Consider the following 23,581-nt stretch of genomic DNA (forward strand, 5'->3'; position numbering starts at 1 on the left):
TTGATTATCTGTGATCACGTGTGCTTCCACAAGAATGAATTAGGCGGCAAATGATGCAGAAACACATTGATTACAGTTCATTGTGTGTGCCCTTGTGTTCGAGTACCCAATCTGATGACACAAGACCCTGAGCTGCCAGGAGGCTATTTTTAACCGCCTTTGAGTAACACAGAGGGAGGTGGGGGATGTGGGGGATGGCTGAAAGTGAAGTTTGTAGAAAAAAAAAATGCGGAAAACTCAAGGACAACAATGAAGACTGTGAAAACAAGAGAAAAGAGAGGAAAGTGTGATAGAAATTATGTATAAAAGTAGGTGAATGTTTTGTAATTGTGGAGAATTAGTCACAGTTCAAGGCTTTAAAGAGATTAGAATCAGTGGAAAAAAATGAATGGCAGAAATGAAGAAAGTCATTAAAATTCATTATGATTAGCTTCTACTTTGCTGTGTTCCCGTGAAAAAGAGTTAGTGCTCTTTTTCTCATTATATACAATTACACAGTAAAATATGGTTATCATATTTATTTATTTATTTGTTTGCCTGTCTGTTTATTTAGCTCCATGTTTAGTCTTTAGTTGCAATCAGGCCCGAAGATGCCAACAGAACCACATCATCTGCATTAGGCAGAAATGAGGCCCCGAGGTCCTCAAAGCAGACTCGCTTGTCTCCACATCCACACCATTATATCCTGTCCATGAACAGCACAAAAAGGATCATAAACAAGGAACAGCCATGACAAAGTCCAGCCCACACTGAAAACAAGTTTTACTTTATGTCAAGAATAAAGGTACAGCTCTTTCTTTGGTTATGTAAGGACTGAATTGCTCAAGGCTCTTCAAACCTGTTGTTCCAGAACCATATGTGGTTCCTTAAGACTATCATTCTTAATAATTCTGACACAAAAACAATATCCAAAAAAGAATTATGTCTTGAAATAAATATCACAAAACGACTAATGGTATTTCCATGTACAGTATATGAATATGTATGAAATATACTGTCTCATGCTACTCATAACATATTTAAGGGTTTTTCTTTTGTTTAAATCTAAAAAGAGAAAATTAAACTGTAGTTCTTTAATGACAACTTAAAACTGATTTTGTTTTTAATTTACTAGCTATTAATCAAGCTTGTAGAGCATGTGTTTTATTTCCAAGAATTAGTTTAGGTTTTGCTGCTCTTAAAGTTTATTTAGTAGGCGCATCCCTACCACTCCATAGTGATGTAACACCCCCAATAAAAAGTCTCGGGGAACAGAGTTTTAAGCCATTTCTAGAAGCATGAAAGACATGTTAATTGGACACCAATATCCCCTCAGTTATTTCGGGAGAGTAATTCGCTGCTGGTCCAGCTTGCCACAGTAAGGATGTAAATCAAAACTGAGAAGACATAGTCTAGTAATAGTCTAGTTCTGCTCTGAGCTCTTGGTGTCTTTAATTTATCTAATTTCTCCTCTCATTTTCCTTCACAGGAACTAAATGTCCTGCATCCTAAAGCAAACTTCCGTCTTTGGCTGACAGCAGAAGTCCACCCAAGATTTCCCCCAATTTTACTGCAGTCCAGCCTTAAAATCACTTATGAGGTTGGTGACATATAATATTGTAAGGCTAAACAATATTAGCATTTTTTTGTCAGTTTCTATGTATCTATGCTAATATGTCTCCACTCATCCTCCAGACTGAAATGTGAACAGCATTCACATGTCTCTCTTCTGCTGTTTATACTGTGTAGGGATATGCAGAATTGCACAGCTTGTATGTGATGCATGCTTTAGTGCTCAGTGTGTTGTTGATGGGAGCCATGCTCATGGGGTTAGCTGCTTCAGCAGCCAAGCATGCTGCACCAACAGCCTCTGTCTGTCTGCTTTCTCTTTATAAGTCAGACCACTGTCTTTTTCCTCAGGCAAGCTCCTAGTATTTCATGGCCAAGCTTACAGACATTGTACATATTTGCACAGATTTTTGAGTTTATCTCACTGCCAACAAATGTATTAGACACATTGTTTCTTGGCTGCAAGGCAGCTTTCAGCCTTATCATTTAAAACTTAAAATCAATACTGTAAATTCTGCTAATTGACATGGCAAAATTTGCAGACTTTGTGGTATTAGGTTGCTTTTCAAGATGTGAAGTCACCCTGATGAGGCTCAATTAACCTATTGGGTTAACAACACATATCCAGCAAATCTTAGCAAATTTAGTAGATGCATTAGTGTTTGTGTGTATTATCAAAACCTCCAGATGGGGCTACCAAATGCTCAACAAGGCTGATAATACATGAACAAATGTCATTGTGTACTCCTTATTTTTGTTATAAATTGAACATACTGTTGGCAGATATCTCAAATATTTAAAGAGCCCATTCTAATGTCCAGTTAATATAAACTGCCAAATAACAAAAACTCCTAGTTTTAAGCAGCACCAAAATGATTCTGCATTCCAGGTCTCCCTGTGGTAAATACAATGAGGCATCCAACAGTGACAACCTTGCATGTTTATTGCTTTACTTGATGTTTGTATTATTTTCTCATCTCAATAAAATTGACAGTTGGTAACAGATTACTATAACAGTGGGGTATCTGTTGACTGTAGAAATGTTTTTAAGCCCTTGTGGTATCTTATTTAGTGACCTTGTTCAGAGGATGTGTCTTCCTCTGAGTTTATGTTTTGCCTTTTCCTTACATTTACCAACTCAGAAAAAAAAATATGTTCAATTATTTTATGTCATATCATATCCTAACCCCAATATTTGATTTGTATAGAAACTCTGAATTGTATTTACTATGAGGTAAAGAAAAATGTCCTTTCTATCAGTAACTATGTTATTTAATTGCTTTTTTGACATCTGCAGGCTCCCCCAGGGTTGAAAAAGAATCTGCTGAGAACATATGAGTCCTGGACTCCTGAGCAGATCAGTAAAGGTTGTCTCCCGTCCTTCACTCTCTTTACTTCACTTCTCAAATATTACAAAGCAAAGACTAAATAGTACTAAACAGTTATTCAGCTAGTCAAAGCCATGCTCTTTGTGTCCCTTCTTATGTTTTGTTGTTATGTAACCGCAGAACAGTGCCTGCCCTTTTGTTGTACAATACACTCTGCAACAATATAACAACATGATTGTTAAAATTAGGGTACATATGACTGGGCATTGGATTTGTTTTGACTGTGAGATGCTGATGACTTTGTATGTGTAGGAGGCAATCTGGCCAGAGCCCAATCTCTATTCTGTCTGGCTTGGTTCCATGCTGTCTGTCAAGAGAGACGGAACTACATTCCCCAGGTAGAACACACAAACCCAGCAAGTATGTATTGGATAGAAAAGATCTTTACTCTTTTGTTAAAATGCCAGGTATTTCTGACATAACAAATTGAGACTGCGATGAATCATTTAAAATGATTTTATTTTAGTTTATTGTGGTTTTTAGTATGTGCATTCCATCTGAAAAATAAATCTAAGGGTGAATTACAAAATAAAAATTAAAAAGATTTATTAACCTAGTTGCATATGTGTCCACACCCTTTGCAAATATCTTACTAATCCCACATTTAGATTTAATTTAGGAATTAAGTCTTCTTTGGTAGATGTCTATCAGCATGCCAAATCCTAAATGGCAATCTTTACCCATTTGCTAAATTGACTAGATTGTGAGAATGTCTCTTTGCAGTATCCCTCTTCATGCCAAAACCATAATTTTCTTTCAGCAAAGTCATTTCTTTTGTTAATTTTTATATAAACTTGGTATCACAGTGATGTTGATGCTGTTGATGTCTGATTTAATGTCCAACAATTTGTTTAAAATTGTGGCTGAAAGTTCTAGTTTGGTTTTATATAACATATTCTTCTACCGGGAAATATTTAATGCAGTACTAAAGGGTAATTTCTTTGTAAAAAAAAATGTTTTTTTCTTTCAATTCTTGGCAGCCTCCCTGTCTGGTTTCAGTTTTGTCATTTCATTTTAGTTTTAACTAGATGCATAACTATAGTGTTCATAATCATTGTGCACATCTTTATATGCAAACACCTGTCTGAATTTATAACTAGTTCATTTACACATATTGTCCACTCCACAAGCACTTACGATAAATAGTTAAAGAAAAAACTGTTTCCCCAGAGGTCAGTTTTGTTTTCCTCACTGACTTCTGTAATCGTATTTAACGTTGTGCTGGGCCTCAGGCTTTGGGGAATGTTTCTCTGTGTTTTGCCTTGTGCATGAATGTATAAGCCTTTATAGAAAGGCTGTCTGCTGGCCAGACTGCACACCACACAATTTAAAACTGCGCCCACCTTAAGAATTTAGAGCAGCCTGTTGACCTGATACTTCTCGTTCATGCTGCGGGTAGACTAATGGATCAATACAACTGAATTAATGCTTTTGGTCCCTGAGTTGTCAGACAATGGAAATGTTGGTTCCCCAACTTCCATAATGTCAGACACTGTCGAGGGATATTCAGAAGGTACAGACTTTAGAAATGCAGTCAGTTGATGGCAAGTTATGGTCGTTGAGCAAGTATCATCGATAGTGACATTTTGTGACAAAAACTGAAAAGTACAGTTATTTAAGAAGCACAAACCAGAACCTCCAACACTCTCCCTTCACATAGATATTATATCATTTTTATGTTTTCTAAGAAATGACTGTTGACCTTTCTACCTATATATACATATATACTGTATATATACATACACACCCCTACATATGCCTGCATGCACACGCCTACACTCCCCCCCCCCACACACACACAGACATATATATATATTGTTGATAAATCTGAGGGTGAATTACAAAATAAAAAAGATTTAGAGAGAGAGAGACAGAAAGACATTATTATTGTGGTGTAATTACAAAATGACTATTACATAATGACTCTTATGACCCCCTTCATACCACAGTGAGTTTACTTTTTAAACTAACCCTTATTAGTCTATCAAATTTTCAGCATTTATTCTTATATATTATTGTGTGAAGTAATAATTGTGTTCTACAATTTGCATAAAGCCTTCATTATTATCCACATTTAATCTTATTTTGATATTTGTCATTTTATTAAACTTTGTTTTTTCATGTTCTTGTTACATTCGCCTGTAATGTCTCTCAGTTCCTATCATCCTATTCCAGAATAACCCTCTAATTATTCAAACTCACTTACACTTTTATTTATTTAATTCCCTGTCTGCTTTTCATCCTTTGTTCTATATTACTTCTTTTCATACAGTTGTGCAGAAAACACTTCATATCAACCGAAAGTTTCACAGAAACAAAAAAAGGTGTAAAAAGTGGAGATATGTTTCTTGATGTAGATACCTTCATAGAGGTATCTATATCTTTACCAGTCAAAGCAAGCAATAAGCAGTCAGTGATATATAAACAGAATTAATGCTGACATTCATCTGTGAGCACGTTTATCAAATGTGATACAGACCAGTCCCATCACTATGAATGAATGTAAACTGAAGCTCAAAATTACTGTAAAACAGTGTACACTTCATCATTCATAGTTATTAAAAATACTCTCAAAGTTTTGCTCCAATGCCTTTTCCAACTACAGCATCAGTAAACAGATTACATCTGCTGACTGAATTGCTGTGAAGTGCATTAAACACATAAATGCAACCTAAGACAGCCCTCACACTCCATTACATTTTAACATCTCTGTTGATTTTCTGAAATGATCAGCACTAGGTAATTGCTTTTTTGTCTAAGCATGTTCTTATGCGTGATAATCTGAGTTGGTTCAGATTGGTCTTTGACTGTTCAACCCTAAAACTCACCTTTACTTCTCAATGCTCCAGAACATAGTGTAGTATGTTCTTGTTCTTATGTCAGCTGAAGTTTGTGCAAAAAGTAGTCCCAGTCCAATACTAAAACATGGACTACTGGCTTTACTTGAGTCAAAGTTCAAAATATACAATGTGCATGGGATCTAGAAGCTCACAGATGAGCAGAAGTTGTTCTTTTATACGACTCTTCTTTGTCTTGTTAGTAAAACAAGATGTATTTCAGGGGTGAATCATAAATTATACTCAAATGTGATAGACGTGATAGTACTTGATGTTCCACACACTCGGCTAATTGATGTTTGGATCCAAGTAAAAAGTGTTTCCAGATGTTCTTATATTTAACACATATTTAACTTTAGCTGCTTTTTGCAACTTTGTGTTGAGAGTTTGTTTTTTAAAACGAAATAAATGTCTCACAAATTAGAGGCAGTGAAACATAATAGCACTACATTTATGAGCATCCGGTTGCAAATTAACAAACCACAATTTATCTTTTATCTTTTCAGCTTTAAGTTCCTGTGAAATGTGTTTTATTTTCAGGGATGGACAAAATTCTATGAGTTTTCCCTCTCTGACCTCCGTGCTGGTTTTGAGATCATCGACAGGCTCTTTGAAGGTAGGATCATTGCAAACTGGACAGTTGTAGGTAATTCTCTGCATCTGCAGAAAATTAATAACTGGAAAATGTGGAGACTCCTCATAGATGAGTATTTGTTGAAAATATCACTCTTGAATAGCAAATATGAATCAGCTTACCTCTGTGGCACTATTTATGGTAAATGGACAGAATTTATAAAGGATTTTTTTTTAGCCATACCTTTATTCAAAGTGATTTTACACTCATTTCGAATGTACAGATTTGTAATCAGAAACATATATTCATACACTTATACTCAGTTATGTAGGCAACTTAGCATTAAGAGAGAACAGTATTCTTCCCACTGAGCCACTTCTTCCCCACATATAGAATTGTGCTGTGGAAAGCAACATCTTTCATTTTATAAATTGTATTATCATTAAGAGATTCTTCCCAGTGCTTCATCAGAACTGCTCCTTGGTTGCCCTATGTATTGAAGCTAAACAGTCTAACAAGATGTATTGCAATCAATAATTATTGGCATTTCTGTTAAAATCTAAAAATAAAAATAGGATATCCTAAAAGCAAAATGTATTTAGTGTGGAAAATAATACCACGTTAATAAAATAATTGTTTTTAAAACATTGGCACCACACTTACTGACATATCTTAATAATTTCTGTTAAAATGTGACAAGCTTTTTTATATAATACTTCTTTAAATTCAGGAATAAAACACTGGCTTAATATACCACAGGAATAAGGCAGTCTTAGCTTAAGTCAAGCTGTCTCAGAAATCAGAAAATGTCTCCAACAAATAGCTACAAGGTTGAAAATATACATACTATATTTCCTTGAGTCATGTGTATCCTCATTGAATGTGACGTCACAGGCAGACATATAGTCATTTAATATATGTTCTTAGTGTTAAAGTGCAACTTTCAAATACATAATGTTTTCATCTTTTCTTTATAATTCACTACTGAGCTCAGTCTGCTTAGTGGGTGAGAGGTTTGGATAGGTTTAAACTTCATCTTTTTAACAGATGCTTGAACCAAAACTGTGAACTGAATAATCCTCTTTACAATGGGATGTGTCCTCATTGGGTTAAAAGTGAATCTTGCAGTTTCACTGTATGATCTCGGGTCTTTGGGCTTTTATCTGAAAGAGATTTAATGGATATCTGTTTTAAAGTTGGAGCTCATCTGACCTTTAAGACCTTTTTTTAGCTGAACTACAACCAAGCAGTACTCTTGGCTTTTCTTAGTGTGATTTTAGCCATTTGAACACCTTTCTAAATCTTACAGTCCTCATTCACTGTGTAATACAATCAATGAGCAAATCACAGTGTTCGCTGTTCCAACAAATGAAGTGGCTCTGTTCACTTTATTCCCCCAAAATGTTCTTTTGAACAAATTGTTTGGGAACAATGCAACCCAGACAGGGTTGTTTTCCATTTGAGTGAACTCACTCCACATTTTTATAGCTTACATTTTTCTGTTTATATTCTTTATGTCAAAGGTGGTAAAATTTTCCAATGGGAGTTTGTCCATGGCCTGTTGGAGAGCGCCATCTATGGTGGACGAATAGACAACCCCTCTGATCTCCACATCTTGCGCTCTTACCTCGAGCAGTTCTTCTCTGCAAGACTCCTTTCATCCACCCATTCTGGTGGACAAAGGAGGAGTAAAGGAGGGGGACGCATTTTTCCATCTCAAATCAGCCTCCCAAACTCCTGCTCCATCATGGTAAGTTGCTAAGATGACACAAATGGTACAAACAAATTTAACACTGCAGTAATAGGTAGTTTAGTACTTGGAGTGTGTGACTGAATACAATTATTGCAGCATGGTATGATTTTTGTGATAGGGCAGTTCAATTTTAAAACTGCTTCCCAAGCAAGCAAAAAAAACAAATGTAAACTGAATGATTGTTCTGACCTAATATTGGAACCCTTTGGTAGTCGTTTAATATTGTTACCTAGTGTTAGACAAATTTCAGGTTAAATATGCTGTTTAGTAAAGCATTTCCTTTCACCAACAACTGTACCGTGATAATGGAATAAAGCATTAATTCCCACTGAAAGATTTTGCAAACATGCAGTTTTTAATAAAGCTTCCTTATAAAAGTACAGTTCCTATCTTCTAATTCCTCTTTGTTCTGGTCAATTTGGGTAGTGGTCACTGAGGTTTAAAGTGATCAGATGGCTGTTGTAGATATTTTGAAGTACAAGCACCATTTGACATGTTCCAATATAGACTCTTAAGCTTTTTAAACTAATCTGCTTGACTTTTTCTTTGATGACTACAGCTCAGATTTATAATCATGCTATATATGAAAGGATTATAGCAACTCTAAAAATAATAAAACATGTATTTTCCTGTCTGTCTTTGCCCTCTGCAGGAATCACTTCTTTTTTATTCTTTTCCAAAACATTTCACAAATTCATGCGCACATAGTTTATGTATTAGTCTGCAGTCACGCAAAATTTGTTGCTAATACTACGGAATATTTTGTTAAAAACCTTTTAATAAGATTTTTTTAAAAAGAAAAATACTAGTGAACACAGCCATAGGAACTCTGATTAGTTGACCGCTTCCTTAGGTGACATTAACAGAGGCTAACAGATTAGCCTTTTAGCTACTCCCAAGTTTTGACATTTATTTTTTATTTATATTTAAAAAATTATTGATATTTTTTATGGACAGTGTGTTATTTTTTGTTAAAAAGTAATACAGAATATTACTGTACTATATCAGCTAGCAATATTGTTAGCTTTTCTAAGCCACATCACAAACTTAAGTAATTTTATTTCTCAAACGTATTACTTAAAATGCAATTGTAATGCTTTATTATAAAATAATTAAAACAAATTGAGCAGCAGTCTACAAGATTTAGCATAAGTTAAGCTAAATCTAAAGAAAGTGACTTATAATAATAGGAACTCAGCAGGTTTTTTCTTTCTCTTTTGATACTATGGCTATGTGTGTGAAATGATGTGTATGGTGTCCTCTCAGGATTACCGTAGTGTGGTGGAGAATCTCCCAGAGGATGACAGACCTGCATTCTTCGGTCTACCTGCCAACATAGAGCGATCCTCACAGAGAATCATCAGCTCCCAGGTTCACTCAGACACCACCATACAGCTCCCTCCTTCTTCATTCTCTCACACATCCCAATCAGCACCACACCTTTCCTGAAGACAGACATAATGGTGTAGATCTTTATAGTTTTCAATAAAAAATAAAGTAGATGGATCTTTACACACAGGGATCCATAATCTAACCACAAGTTAAGAGGCTTTTCCTGAAATTTGATTTTCTATTACAGCATTACTTGACAGTGTTTCAATAAGCTTCTTTTGATGTCAGAAGTGCTTGGTTTTCTTGCCTCTAAGGTTTCCTCATAGAAGTTCAGGGGGGCTGAGGTCTAGGGCCCAAAAAGGAAAGTATGTAAAAGTCAACTTTTCATGGTCAACTTTGATCTTTGAGTTGTTTTTGCATACCTTTGAGGTGCCCTCGGGGCAAATATATTCTGTTGCATCATGAACTCTTCTCCACAAAAATGGAAACCGGAAGGTGTGTAGCAAGTCTCTGATGAACTGAGTAGTATGTCTCCTTGATCAGGGTAAACTCACTGTCATTCATATGTCTAGCCCTAAAAAATTACAAGCAGGGTAGGCATATATAAAATTACACCTACTATTTTTCACTGTGATGTATCAAGGATGTCCCAATCAGTTTGTTTTTTTTGTTACCTGATACTGATCCAAGTTTTATATTTAGACTTTCTCCCAAGTTCCAGTCCAGTAGATCATTAAAGTTAATAAAATCAATGCCAAGTACATGCTTGAAATCTTGGCAGCTTCAAAGTGCAGTAAAATAACACTGCATTTCATCAGTGTTACACTGATACACTCACTACAGTCCAGTCTCTTGTCCAGTTATTTTTTTTTTTCCACCAACAAATATTTTGTCCCACCAGAGTTTCTCCAGTTTACTCTCAACATGGTGGTCTAAGTTAGGTTAACTCTAATAAAGCTAATATAATGCAAAATTAGCTTTCTTATATACATTTATTATATAAGTTTGATTTCCAGATACAACTGCATTGATAAACAATGTATGTGTTGATCAAGCTGGCAATGTTTTCATTCATACATTTTCCTTAAGTTCTAGACTAATAATAGCATGTTTACATGTTTATGTTCTGTTTTTTATTGACTTGTTAAAAATCTGAATCATTGCATTTTTCACTACAATATTCAGGCAAAGAATTATCTGGCTTCATAAATGAAGAACTTTGTTTTGAAGATCAGAAGATTTAGTTAAGACTTAAATATTACCTTATTCCTTAGTGAATGGTTCTGTTTACTGTTTTTAAACACAAAACAGTCTCATAAATCTTTTCAGGGAAATATGAACAATAAATTAACAAGGACTGACAAGACAGAAAAGGATTTACTAATGCAAGTTATTAATTAATGAGTTGAACTGAAATTGATTGATCTTGTTGATCCACATCATTGATCTAAAAAAAGAAAACAGAGTTTTCTCTTGTAGCAAGAGGGTAAACCTTCTTCACATAACAGGAAACAGATTTTTTTTTTTGGTGTGTGTGTGTGTGTGTGTGTGTCAGCTGTACCACATACTGGCTGTATAAACAGAAAATATTTTTTTTCATATATTATTGAATTTAGACATATTAATAAGATATAACAAAACAGGAATCTGGGATGCTGAATAGAAAAATCAAAGATTAAAAGAATAAAATATTTGAAACATCTATTCTCCCATGAACAGAGAAACATTCATACAGTAAGAACCACAGACTTTACTTGTCATCACGTGTCAAAGAAAAGGACAAAAAGTGTGATGTAATCTCAGGGCAGTCTACAATCTGTGTTTGTGCTGTTAGTCATGCTTTCAATTCAGTATCCCTCTAAAAAGGTGGCCAGGAATGTTATAACTTTGCTCCATGAAGTCCATTAACTCATGACAGCCCTCAAAATCAACCGTGCTTATTCTCATCATGTCTTTCTTCATCAAGTTGGATTTTTTTCTGTGTTATTCTGTGCTGTGTCATCACATCCTCGCCTTCATAGTAAATCAATAATTTCTAATTGAGAATTTAATGCTGCACTACACACAACTGATTGAGCACTAATAAGTTGAAACATAAGGGACTTGTCAAATGTTTTTTTTTTCAAAACAGATCCACATAAAGTGGAGTTTGTCTTTCCTGTTCTGGGATTCCTCTGCCATCTTTACCCCTGCATCAACTCCGCCTAACGAAAACTAGCTTCGCCCTCTTCTAGGTGGTGGCCACACTACAACACTGAAAGAGTTACTAGCAAATAGAAATGGAACTAATTTTAATCTAATAAACAATTAATCAACAATTAATCATAAATTGAATTTTTGCATCTCTAAAAAGAATAGACTAATTTAGTTCTTGCACATCCTTGTTTATTTGTAATTATCTTCGGTCTTTGGTGATCACTGAAACCAACAACCAAGTTTAATTCATGTAGCACTTACAAGGTTCTTACATAGATCTGCTTGTGTGTATGTGTGTTTCTGAATTTCTTTCTTCACCTGTCTTCCACATATGTTACTGTCGCCCCTCCTGCTGTCATCTGTCACCAACACTTTCATGCACTCTCTTTTTAATTCTCTCTTTTCCCCTAATATACTCTCTCTGTTCCCCAAAGGACCGATGTCACTGTCTGTGGGCTATGCAACTAACCTCGCACACTCACACGCACATGCTGCAATTTTAGAGCATGCTGTTAAAAAATTAAAGTCAAATTCTTGTGGGACTGACCTAGCTCAGGTCATAGTGGCTGTAAATGAAAAGTTAGCTTTCCTTTAGTTTACTGTCGCTGGTTAATAATTATTCTCAGTATTTTAGCTGCCAGGTAAAGTAATGTCAGTTTTCATCAACTTAATTGCTAGATTATGGCATATACTTTCTGTTGAAAAAAATGACAGCTAAGAAGCTATCCTGGTACACTACAGCTTAATAGGAACAAAAAAGGTTTTTCCTAGTCCTGCAAAATTTCTACAAGATAGATAGTCTCCAATGCCCAGTTTACTTATGTCTAGGCCTCCATTTCCAATAGGAATTGTCTTTTATCAGGTCTTTTAGTAAAATCCAAAAAATGGTTTCAAAAGGTTGCATGTAATTCAGTTTTACATGCAACACACTAATTAGAGATACATGAATGAAAATATCCCTCTTTGCATATTTGTTTGACTTTTTAATGTTTTTTGTAGGTGATTTCACAATTGCGTGTGCTCAGCCGCTCAGTGGCAACAGGTTCCAAATTTGATCGGGAGCTGTGGTCAAATGGACTATCACCTGTTCTCAACTTATGGAAGAAACTAAACCAGGTCAGTTCATGCTTTTAAATTATTTCTGGTTTTCTGAATTTAATATTGGTTTTAGTTCAGTCTTCTTATTAAAGCAAACGGCAGGAATGTTGTAATTCTGCTTCAGTATTTTAAAATGTCTGTGATTTCTCTGTATTGGAGAGTGCAGCATGCAATAATTGAAAATGTGTGAATTCCCCAGCATTTTGCAGCGCTAATATCAAAGCAAGTAGCCAAGAGATAATTGTAAATTAGTCGTCAGTGACAGTCACAGTATAATAGATCCTAGGTTGCCCAGTCAGCCAGCACTCTTGTGTGTGGTTGCTTGGAGACAGGCACCTTTTTCTTTTTTAGTGAAACGGACATGTACCTTTATATTAAATAATTTAGCTTCCATATTCCCGTCCTCTTGCTCTGCTTCTTTTATTCACTCCAGTGCTATAAAGCACACATGCTTGCTCTCTCCTTGCACCTTTACTTTGCTCAACCTCGCAGCTTCTCATTGCTCTTGTAGTTCATTTTAACCAGAGTTGTTTTTACCTAGAGAGGAACAGAGAATGTCTGAGTCATTCATTACAGCTGTGTCACTTAGTTCTGAATCTGCTGCTGTATGCTTTCAGTTAACTGCTTATCAGTCATGAGTTGGCCTACAGTGTTTGACCATCAGTGCGTATGTGCCTCAGAGTGTGACTTGCACTGCTAAGTTCATTATGTATGTGAACTGCTGAAGTGTATCTTGTAAATATTACATTCAAGCACTTTCATGCATACAAGCTATTTGTTCACTGTAAAAATGTTTGTCGTTGAGGGAGAAGTCTAGAATCTAGAGAATCTAAACAAAACTGAGAATGTTCATGCAGTTATTAGGTTACATTTTTGAACAGACAATGGGACTGCTGCAGTTAGGCTATCGTAGTTTTGTTCTGTCTCACTCTTCAACATCCACATTCATGCATCTCACATTCCTAACTGTGAGTTTGTACAAGAAACGTACAGAACAGCACGGATAAAAAGTTTCACTCTATTAAAATGGCAGCATCATGTAAAATTGGCATTGTTAAACTTTACATCATGTTATAATGTCATTCCCTCATCAAAGACATACCTGGAGTATTGTCTTGATTCTTTCAAGCATGTTTGAGAAGTTTTTTTAATTTCCATGTAAACCATCAGCTGTGCAAAATGCCTGGGTGGAACTAGCCCCACCTTCGAGGCACAGCTCCTCTTCCGAGCTTCTGCTTCACAGAGAATCGCTCCCCCGCAACTCCTACGCTCCTACTCCAGACTAGAGTAGTCAGACTCTGACTACTCCTTCAGACGAGTCAGCAGCAATTAGCAAACACCTGGTGGAACCGCGCACCTGCTGAGCTCATTATACAAGCTACTTCTCAATAAAAATGACTTCTAGAAAGCTGGAGTTTGAGAAAGAACAGGAGTTTTTAAAGAGACAAAGGCCCACTTTCAAATCATTAAATTATGATGTCAAATTTACTTTATGTCATATTTGAGATATGTAGCACTTTTATAACAACTGAGGTTGGCATAGTTACTTGATTGTCCTATAAAATGGCACCGTGTGTCTGGAAAACACATAACACTCCCCCATTAAAATAAATCTAAACATCTGAGTTTGTTACCTCGTTTACTCACCTAATAGCTTCTTTATTGTTATTTTTAAACCTTTAAATCCTGGTGTTTTATTAGTAATGCACATACTCTTAGTCTAACGGCACTGCAGAAAAATGTTCTGTTTTTGATGTATACCATGCAGTTCTGAAAGCTGATGGTGTCTTTATCTGCTTTCTATCAGGCTTCTACGCTGATCCATCAGAAGGTTGAGCCACCTACAGAAGGCCAGAAGTCACCAATCCTATCGTTCATTGCTCTGGAGCAGTTTAATGCCATTCGCCTGGTCCAGGTGTGTGTCTGTGACAAAACTATTTTCTCATTCTGTTTAAATGGTGTTTGCTGATTTCTGTGTGTATTGTGTATGTTTGTGAAAAGGATTTCATTAAAGAGCACAGGGATTCAACATAAATGCCATTGACACAATAAGCTTTTAAATCAGTTATTGATTTGGCAAACTTTGCCTCACTTACAGTGCCTTACAAAAGCATTCATAACTCTTGAACTTTTCAAATTTTTTTCATGTTGCAGCTACACATACACAGTTCATATACACGGTTTTCAATTATTTTTAAATTAAAATATGACAAGTGTGACTTGCATTTGTGTTCACCCCACTTTACTTTGAAACCTCCAAATAATTTGCTGGAAAACATTAGTGAACAGAAAGTATCATGAACTCCAAAGTTCAAAGTTTTTGAAAACTTTAAGCTGGTTAGGTTATACAAACAGTAATAGTTAAAGCTTAGGCATTCTACAGAGCTCTCGTCAAGACATCGCCTAAAAATGGGCACAAGTGACAAGCTACCATGACATTGCTGTTCATTTAAACATGCTGGGATTTCTTCCATTTACTTGGATTTCCCTGGTAGAATTTCTACTGGGCCAGTCAGCGAACAGAAGCAGAAGTTGTGAACAATGTCATTGACTTTATGCACCATTTTAGAATTGTAGTGTGCCTGTAGTTTTAGCAATGGCAGCGAAGGAAGTGAATGAAGCCATTCAGTCCGCGTTGGCCATTCTTCCAAATATTGAATTGACACTAACGGCTGTCTCGTTCGGCTCAGCACTTCTTTTTTTGCAGAAGAGAATGGTTGTTAACAGTGCACATCGTTTTCTGTAAGCTTCATAGCATCAAGCTGGCACATTACACAGACACAGCCAAACACTAGTGATTGGGTAACATTTAAAACATGAACAGAGTCTCTGCCTTCAGGAAGCAGTTATTTCTCAATAGGCGAGATCCCAGACCCTCTGTACGAAGCTACGAAAAGGACCTAATGTGTCTTTAAAAGTTGACTCAGTATATGTTTCTAATGTAAAACATTTTTCAAATTCAAGTTTAAAAAGAAATCAAAATTTGTGAAAATAAAAAAGAAGTCTGCTATGCTGTGCACATACAGTCATTATGGACAAGGTAACTACAGTAAACCTTTTAGTGAGCAGCTGTACAGTTTGTGTTAAGGACAGGATGTCCTGTACTTAAAATGTACTTCTTGTCACAGAGTATTCACCAGTCTCTCGCTGCACTGAGTAAGGTCATCAGAGGAACCCAACTGTTAACCCCTGAGGTTCAGAAACTGGCCACTGCCTTGCTAAATCAAGAGGTAAGAAAAAGATTCCCAGAAGGGGTCACACTGAGATATGCAGAGGTGGCATTAAGTAAGATCACCAACTATAAAAGTAGTTTAGTCTTGCTGAGAAATTGTCTATTCAGGTACAGATTTTCTTTTTTTGGTGAATTATAAAATGGCAAGTAATAAGATGCTGCCTCACATTTTCCCTGAAGGAGTTCCCTTTCACTTGCTGAAAAAATAAACTACTTGAGTCACTGAGATTTAATGTGTTTTCCACAGAAAGATTTATACATTGCTTTTAAATATTTATATATTTTTGTCTTTATCCACTGTTGTATATCATAATGCCTTCCTTTCCCTCAATTATTTTAGAGTTATTGCAAAACACTTTGTGGAGAAATCAAGGCCATGGTGTAGCATACAGTACATAGTATACTGCTCTGACATGTAGATATCTTACAAACACAATCTGTATCTGTGTATATCTTAAGGCTGAATTGAGGACAAAAGGGAAAAGATGATGTGGAAGGGAACCGACTCCCAGTTCCCATCTCATTTCTTTTGTGTTTATAATCCCCTAAGAGAAGCCTTGGGCCAAAATCCTTATTCACTACATTTCTCCTCTCTTTTTTTGTAATGATCAGCAGGTATTAAGTCCCCCTCACCCTCTTACTCACATTTCTACTTTATCATTCTCTAGTTTACAGCTACTTCATTATGCTTTCTATTTTTCCCTATTCCAATCTATTACCCTTTTACTGTTTTTCCTATGATTTATGTCCGTATAACTTAGAATTAGGCCAATTTTTTTGAATTAGGATAAAATTGTACCACCAATAAATTAGCCATAATTTTGCATGTGTGCAATAAAACTCAGAATAATTGTTTTAGTTTTTAAATAATTGTTTACATCTACCAAAAGTAAACAAAAGGGACATGCTATAACAATGTTCACCTCAAAATAAAGGAAGCAGATGAAAAGAAATTGACATCATATGAAATTTTATAGTTAATTGAGATACATACCCAGAATATGAGCAATTTAAGAATTTGTCGATAGTGGAATAGATAGACCATTGTGTTCAAAGTCTATATCCCTCCTATTCTAAACAGGGCTAAAGGTTTTAAATTATTTGTCGCCACCCCATGTCTCATAGGTCTGATGCAAGTTAAATTCTAGTAATATCTCATATAATGTCTGTGGTGTCACTGAAAAAGTCACTTTATTGATGGAAATCTGTAGCTGTTATGAATACTTCAGTTGACCTTGAGAGATAGTCAAATTCATGGGTTTTTAGCATAAGACATCCCATCACATTTCTATCTAGAAGAATTGAAATCTGAACTCATCTGTCAACATGATTGTTTTTATACTTCAAAGTCTAGTCCTAAAGACATCTAAAAAATGCTAAGATAAGTTCTCAAGTGCATTTTGTTCCAATAATCTTCGACAAACATTTCTTTAAAGATCCCTAGATTAGGATCAGTTGTTGAACATTTCTGTGGTTTAGTGATCACATGGACCTGTATATCTGTGTTGCTTTTTATTTATTTATTTTGACATTTAATTTTTTCTATTAAATTCCCATCTTTTGAACATCCAATGTCGATCCTAAATATGGATACAGTATATTGTATAAGAAAATAAAAAATAAAAAGAAGTGACAAAACCCCCCCAAAAAAATCATTTGGCAAGCTTATGATTCAACACCATATTTGATTTGTTTTTACTTGGACATTGTTTCTGTTTCAAGGTTTTAAATAGTTCTAATTTTGCACAATTTTTGCTTGCACCATTCCTAATGTTTGAAATCATATCATTGATGCCACAACAAGTGTCAGTGTCTGAAGTTTTATCTGGCCTTATTTAGCATAATGTATGGTATCTCTTTGTCATTATCAAAATAGTTGGGAAATGGTTAGGAAAACGTAATTGTGAGAGTAATATCGATATGTTAATCACTCTTTGCTAATGGAGGGATAATTGAGTAGGAGTGAAAAGATATTCCACGGGATCTGTACCGTCCCTGCCACACTGCTGGGTGTCTGCCTGTCATTTCAAGAAAGAAGAAGATACAATGGCATAGGGGATTGATTGATTGATTGATTGATTGATTGATTGATTGATTGATTGATTGATTGATTGATTGATTGATTGATTGATTGATTGATTGATTGATTGATTGATTGATTGATGTATTGGAAAATAAAACTCTGGCATTGCTTTACTACACATTTGAGTTTATGCTATTCATCATGATTTCTCCAGTGTCTGTTTGATGAAAAAACATTATGTGTCAAACATGCAGTACACAGAGCTGCTATCTGTGTTTTTGCTTTGAATCCCAACCCAGCTGGCCACATAGTCTCTGTAAACACTGTCACACAGTGGAGCTGCAATGACAAGCTACCATTTTACAAGCCAGCTGGTACACAGCTGTGACTTCTTTACTAGGTAAATTTGAGGTGTGAAGTAATGGTAAGTTGACTTCAACCCCCCCTTGCACCTTAATCTTTTCACACAACACATGGAGCCAGCATAAGTGTGTCTTTATGTCAAAGTGCTTTTTGAAAGGGGCTTACTGTAGCACACAATTTGACCAGACTGCCCCAGAGTTTTTGGACATGTCCTCATGCTGCAGTAATTTTTGATCATGGCTTTCACAAGCCAAGATGTACCTCAAATGTACTTCACTGCAACAGAATTGACTCAAAGGCTACTCAAATATTGCAGCAATGATATAAAAGTAGTGTTACACACTCGCTTCTTAATATAGATACTTGCTTGGTGTTCCACAAAATTTCTATTTCCATTTTTTCTTATACAAACCTATAGAACAGCTGTTTTTCAAAATGTAAGCATGCATGGCAAGACCAGAACCAGTTTAATAACAGCTTTTGTGTTAAAACATTTCCAAATGGAAGTTAACTATTTATTTAATGAAGCCAGTTTACATTCTGGTGGCTGAACAGATTGCACCGGATAAAGAACGGTTTGTTAACATCAGGCGATTCTCAGGTAGTATGTTTGTATAGCTAAGCCGCACATTTATGAGCACTGATGGTTAAAGTAGCATTACCGTGTTTGCTGGCTAAACCTGTTTTATGATATCTATATCCATCATGATCAGTCACATTTTGACAACACTTATCCTAACAGGTTTTGAGAAAATTAAAGCAGTGGTCCTAAACTCCCCTCCCCAAGGCCCAGCGTCCTCAAATTTTAGCCTTGTTTCTGCTTCAGCAGACCTGACTCTTATATTTTAGAACTTTGTAGAGAGTTGATGCATTTTTAGGAAATATTTTGATTCATCAGGTATGTAGGATTAAGCTCTCATCTAAAAGTTGTAGGACTGTCTCTTGAGGACTGGAGTTTGAGACCCCTGTGCTAATCTGCTCACATGTACACCCAGCCAGTAGAGTTTCTTCCTCCTGCACAAGAGCTGAAGACTTTGAAAAAAGTTCCCATAAAAACCCAAAGAGCGCAACAATGAGTCACCAGAGCATCAAATGCCCAAAATTCTAATTTGATGATTTTTTAGGATTTGTGTGTCAAACTTTATTTAAACTGAAAACCCACAAAAGTTAACAGGTCTACCACCGATGTTCCTATTACAAGACACTATTGGGTAATTTTAAGTGTTTTGTTTTATTAATCAGAAGGGGTACGCATTTTGTCCATGGTAAATAAAAAAATCATGACTGATTCATGTACATGTGCATGTCACTGTATCAAACACATAATGAGAAGTGTAAAAAAAAAAGGTTTCTAGAGCTTCAGAGAAACAGGAGTGACTTTCATCTTTGATTGTGCTTTTCTGAATTGCCAGGCCAGGGCATTTTAGATGAACACTACATTTATTTGCTGCCAATTTTTTATCAAACATCTGATGACTTTTGTAGCCACATTTGGCAATGCATTAGACATCACCGTTGTAAGCCAATGTTCCCCCAGCAGTACAAAGAGGACACACAGTGACAAACTGAAATGAAGTCACCCAATGCAAATAATTTTTTTATAGCTATGCTGACTTTGGTGCCTCTGTAGAGCTTGTTTTTCTCAGAACAGTTTAAGTTAAGGTTACTAATAAAACCAAATAAAGTGAGTTTTTTATGACCTTCTGAGCTAAAAGACACGAAGCAGTACTTTCTCAACTACTACTTCAAAAAGACCTAATTACATCTAATATTTATCTAGTAAGCAGATGGTTGCCACTGCATCAGAAAGCCTGTTTGTAAATGAACTGTGGAGACTTTTCAGAAAACATTATGATGCATAAGTGTCAGATCACAGGCTTCAACCAGCCGTCACTGATTGGGCCATTTTCAACTAGGGGAAGAGGATCAGAATGAGCTGGAGAGGTAATTTATCTATTTGGAAAATGGACCGTTTGGGATTGTAATAATGTAAAAGTATGGTATGCATAGCTGTGAGAGATCAGCTCCACTGCCACTCTGCTCAGCTGTGCAGTAAAACATAATTAGTTGCTTGGAAAGTGGCCAAGATACCCATCAGAGGAGAGTGGTAAGCAGTACTGCAAAACAGCAATAAATATCTGCACTGCCTTTAGTTAGGGTAAAGGTCAATAATTTGAATGCTGGTAAGACATTTTTTTATTAGAAGTTAAGCAGTCTTTGGCCTCCTTGAGCTTTTCAGTACCAGCTGTAATTAAAGAATATCGATATTTTCTGGAAAAACTTAGGTTCTTGAATAAGTTAAAAAATATTATTGATCAAATTATCAAAAAATGTAGTTTAGGTACCACCCTTTTTCGGTTATTGTTGTTTTTTGGCATCTTTTTTCAAAATGATAAATGATTATAGAACATTTTTAAATCTCTTGCTTGTACCTTAGACTTGACACAGACTAAACGTTAACTTCTACTTTACAGTGTCATCCTAATTAGTTTCTGATATCGATCCTCGGATTATTCCAAACTCACAATCTGTAGTCTCATAATTATATTTTTGTATAAGTGTTAGACATTTCTTTGTTTTTGTCCAAGAGTTCACAGTAAGTACTGCAGGATGCTTTAGCTGTTTGAGACATAACTGTTGTCTCTCATTTAGTTTAAATATATGGAAATGGTATCAAATCACAAACTGTTTTAATTAGAAATGTGAACATTGTAGAATATTTTAGTCTGTAGATCAGTTTAATTCTTTTCTATATCTTTTCTATATCGGAGAAGAAAGGTCTCAAATCTCAAACTGTTTTTTTTTTTAAATCTTTGTTCATTTAGGAATATTTTAGTTTGGTATTTTAGCTTTTGAAGAAGAGACAACCAAATACATCCCATACTTATTAAAGAGACCCTTTCATGTAGTGCAGCTTGGAAGCTATAAATGAGATGCCAACTGTTATACCGTTAGCAGTAAACAGTTAGCTAACCTGGTACTCTCACAGTTCTTCCAAACCAATTTGTCTGACACTGTCACTGTTTCTTTTTGTAATGAGTACCCACAATGCTGCTACACTAATTATTTAAAAGCAGTTGCGGCTTCTTCAGTGGTTTTTGCAAATGAGTGGTCTCAACCAGCCTAATGAGAAGTAAACTCCATCAACATTCCCGGGTAACTCAAGGACTACTTGCTTTCAAGAAAATAGTGACACTCCTTATCAACCAACATAAAAAATTATTACATTTGTCTGTGCCTTTACAATGCTTTTCAAGTCACACATTAAAAGGAAATTATTGAGTTATCATCTAAAATTAATGTTATAAGCATAATGCAGCAATATTTTCCACTCTCTGCTTTAGCAATATAGTTCAAATGCATTCTATTATAATAGAATGTATTAGGCATTATCTATATGTAATGACAGCCTGAGCATGATATGACTTGAGTTGATGATTTATTGATGTTTTATTTACTTACGTGTATGATTATGTATTGGAGGAGGGTGTGCAGTTACCTGATACATAAAAAACATGTGAAATATTAAATCTACTTTTGTGAAGCAAGTATTAGGAGCAATTAAAGAACAACTGAACACAGTTAAAGCTTCTCAGTTATGTCTAGATATAATTGCAAATGATTTTATCAGTGAGAGAGAGAGCAGAGAATAAGAGTGTTTTTGTTATAATGTTTTTAATGTCAAATAAATACTGTAGTAACATTTATTACATATTAGGTGGGGTGATTTCTTCATTATATCGTCTAAGATCTAATTTTCTGTCTTTTTCTATGTGTTCACCATTGTGTCAGTGTCCTATAACATGGCAGAATAAATGGGAAGGACCAGAGGAGCCTATGCAGTACCTTAGAGCTGTTGTAACACGGGCTCTAGCCACACAGGTAAGGCAACAGTGTGCATACATGGAATGAATGCTCTCCTCTTAAAAACTGCAAGCTCAGGATTTTTGCCCAGTAATGGATGCTATAAAGCATTTAAAATTTCTTACATGCTTTTTTATTTTATTTATCATTCATCCAAAAAATGCTGTGGATGCAGGATTTTAAAGTTTGATTTATAATCATAGTAGTTATTTGTAGATGTACTTATTAATTAGTACACCAGAGAAATAATTTCAGTTTTCTACATTATCTGAAAGCAGAACGGTGTAGGAAGTCTCACTCTTAGGTCAGTGACAGAAAATAAGGGTTCTCCTCTCAGCTGTGTCTGACTACACGCCTACCTCAATATGCTCCAACAGACTACTACACACACAGACACTCAGGCATCTGAAAATAATTCATTTCTGTGTGGATGCATTTCATTATTGGAGTGCATCGCAAAGCATTGTGCCTGTTTCCGTTTGCAGGACTGCTTGTCCTTCTCTGTGCATATGTCTTCCTGACACTTCTCTTTTTTATCCTTTATTCTAGCCTCACTGTCTACCTGAACTCTATCTGTCTTCATGTGTGTCTGTCTGGAGGCTGCAGTGTCCTTCACTGTCTCTTTCAGCTCATCAGTGCTGAGTGATAACTGTGTTAGCAGCTTTTCTGTATTCTCTCAGCTAATCAAAGCAGAGCCATCCAGAGCTGCTAAAGAACCAAGAGCCAGCAGCACAGTGTCCCAGGACATATGAATCAACCTTGGCAATAAGCAAGCTCAGATGTTTTAACTCTACCCCAAGTAACCTGTGTATAATTAGTACACACTGCCAAGCTTTAGCATATATTCCTCGAAGTTAGAGCTGTACCAATAAGATAATTTGTGACAAAAATCTAATATTTGTTTTTGTTGTTTTTTTATAAAGCCCTAACCTACTAATCTTTAATTTAGACAAATCAGAAGAACTTTGATGTAATATATTCAGCCTTTCTTTGATCTTCTCCCTGTTGTTGCAGAGCCTCTCTAGAAATTATAGGTCTACACATTTCTAGCAATTTTTGTGCTTAGACTGACTTGCTCAGTATACTTAAAATTGTAAACATAGGGGCACATATGCTAAGATATTTGCTGGTGCTGAATTTAAGAAAATTTGAGTTTGGGCATCTTTGTAATTCTGTAAGTAGAAGGTGAGGGAGATCTGCTCTAAAATATCTTCAACAAGCAAATAGTGTCTGTTCTGATATATATAACACATATGTAACTGAGGTATTATGCATTGATTTAGGGAAAAACCGGGACACACTAATTTATATTTATGTAAATTAGATCCATAGCAATTTCCTTGTTATTCTGGAACACAAAGGTTGTGTGGGTG

The 23,581-nt window shown here is 35.6% G+C and overlaps 1 protein-coding gene across 8 annotated transcripts in view; it reads left to right on the forward strand.

Moving 5' to 3' along the window:
* Nucleotides 1-23,581, forward strand: part of dync2h1 (dynein cytoplasmic 2 heavy chain 1) — a 105,438-nt gene that overhangs the window by 73,998 nt on the left and 7,859 nt on the right. For all 8 annotated transcript variants that reach the window (XM_023351403.1, XM_023351408.1, XM_023351406.1 and 5 more), the window contains 10 exons: nucleotides 1,469-1,579; nucleotides 2,846-2,915; nucleotides 3,189-3,274; nucleotides 6,314-6,389; nucleotides 7,871-8,097; nucleotides 9,367-9,471; nucleotides 12,628-12,744; nucleotides 14,534-14,641; nucleotides 15,855-15,956; nucleotides 22,137-22,226. In XM_023351403.1, the coding sequence (XP_023207171.1) occupies nucleotides 1,469-1,579; nucleotides 2,846-2,915; nucleotides 3,189-3,274; nucleotides 6,314-6,389; nucleotides 7,871-8,097; nucleotides 9,367-9,471; nucleotides 12,628-12,744; nucleotides 14,534-14,641; nucleotides 15,855-15,956; nucleotides 22,137-22,226 (1,092 nt within the window). The remainder of the gene's footprint in view (nucleotides 1-1,468; nucleotides 1,580-2,845; nucleotides 2,916-3,188; nucleotides 3,275-6,313; nucleotides 6,390-7,870; nucleotides 8,098-9,366; nucleotides 9,472-12,627; nucleotides 12,745-14,533; nucleotides 14,642-15,854; nucleotides 15,957-22,136; nucleotides 22,227-23,581) is intronic.

The sequence above is a fragment of the Xiphophorus maculatus genome, chromosome 18 (genome assembly GCF_002775205.1).
Source record: "Xiphophorus maculatus strain JP 163 A chromosome 18, X_maculatus-5.0-male, whole genome shotgun sequence".
In the NCBI taxonomy this organism is placed as follows: domain Eukaryota; kingdom Metazoa; phylum Chordata; class Actinopteri; order Cyprinodontiformes; family Poeciliidae; genus Xiphophorus; species Xiphophorus maculatus.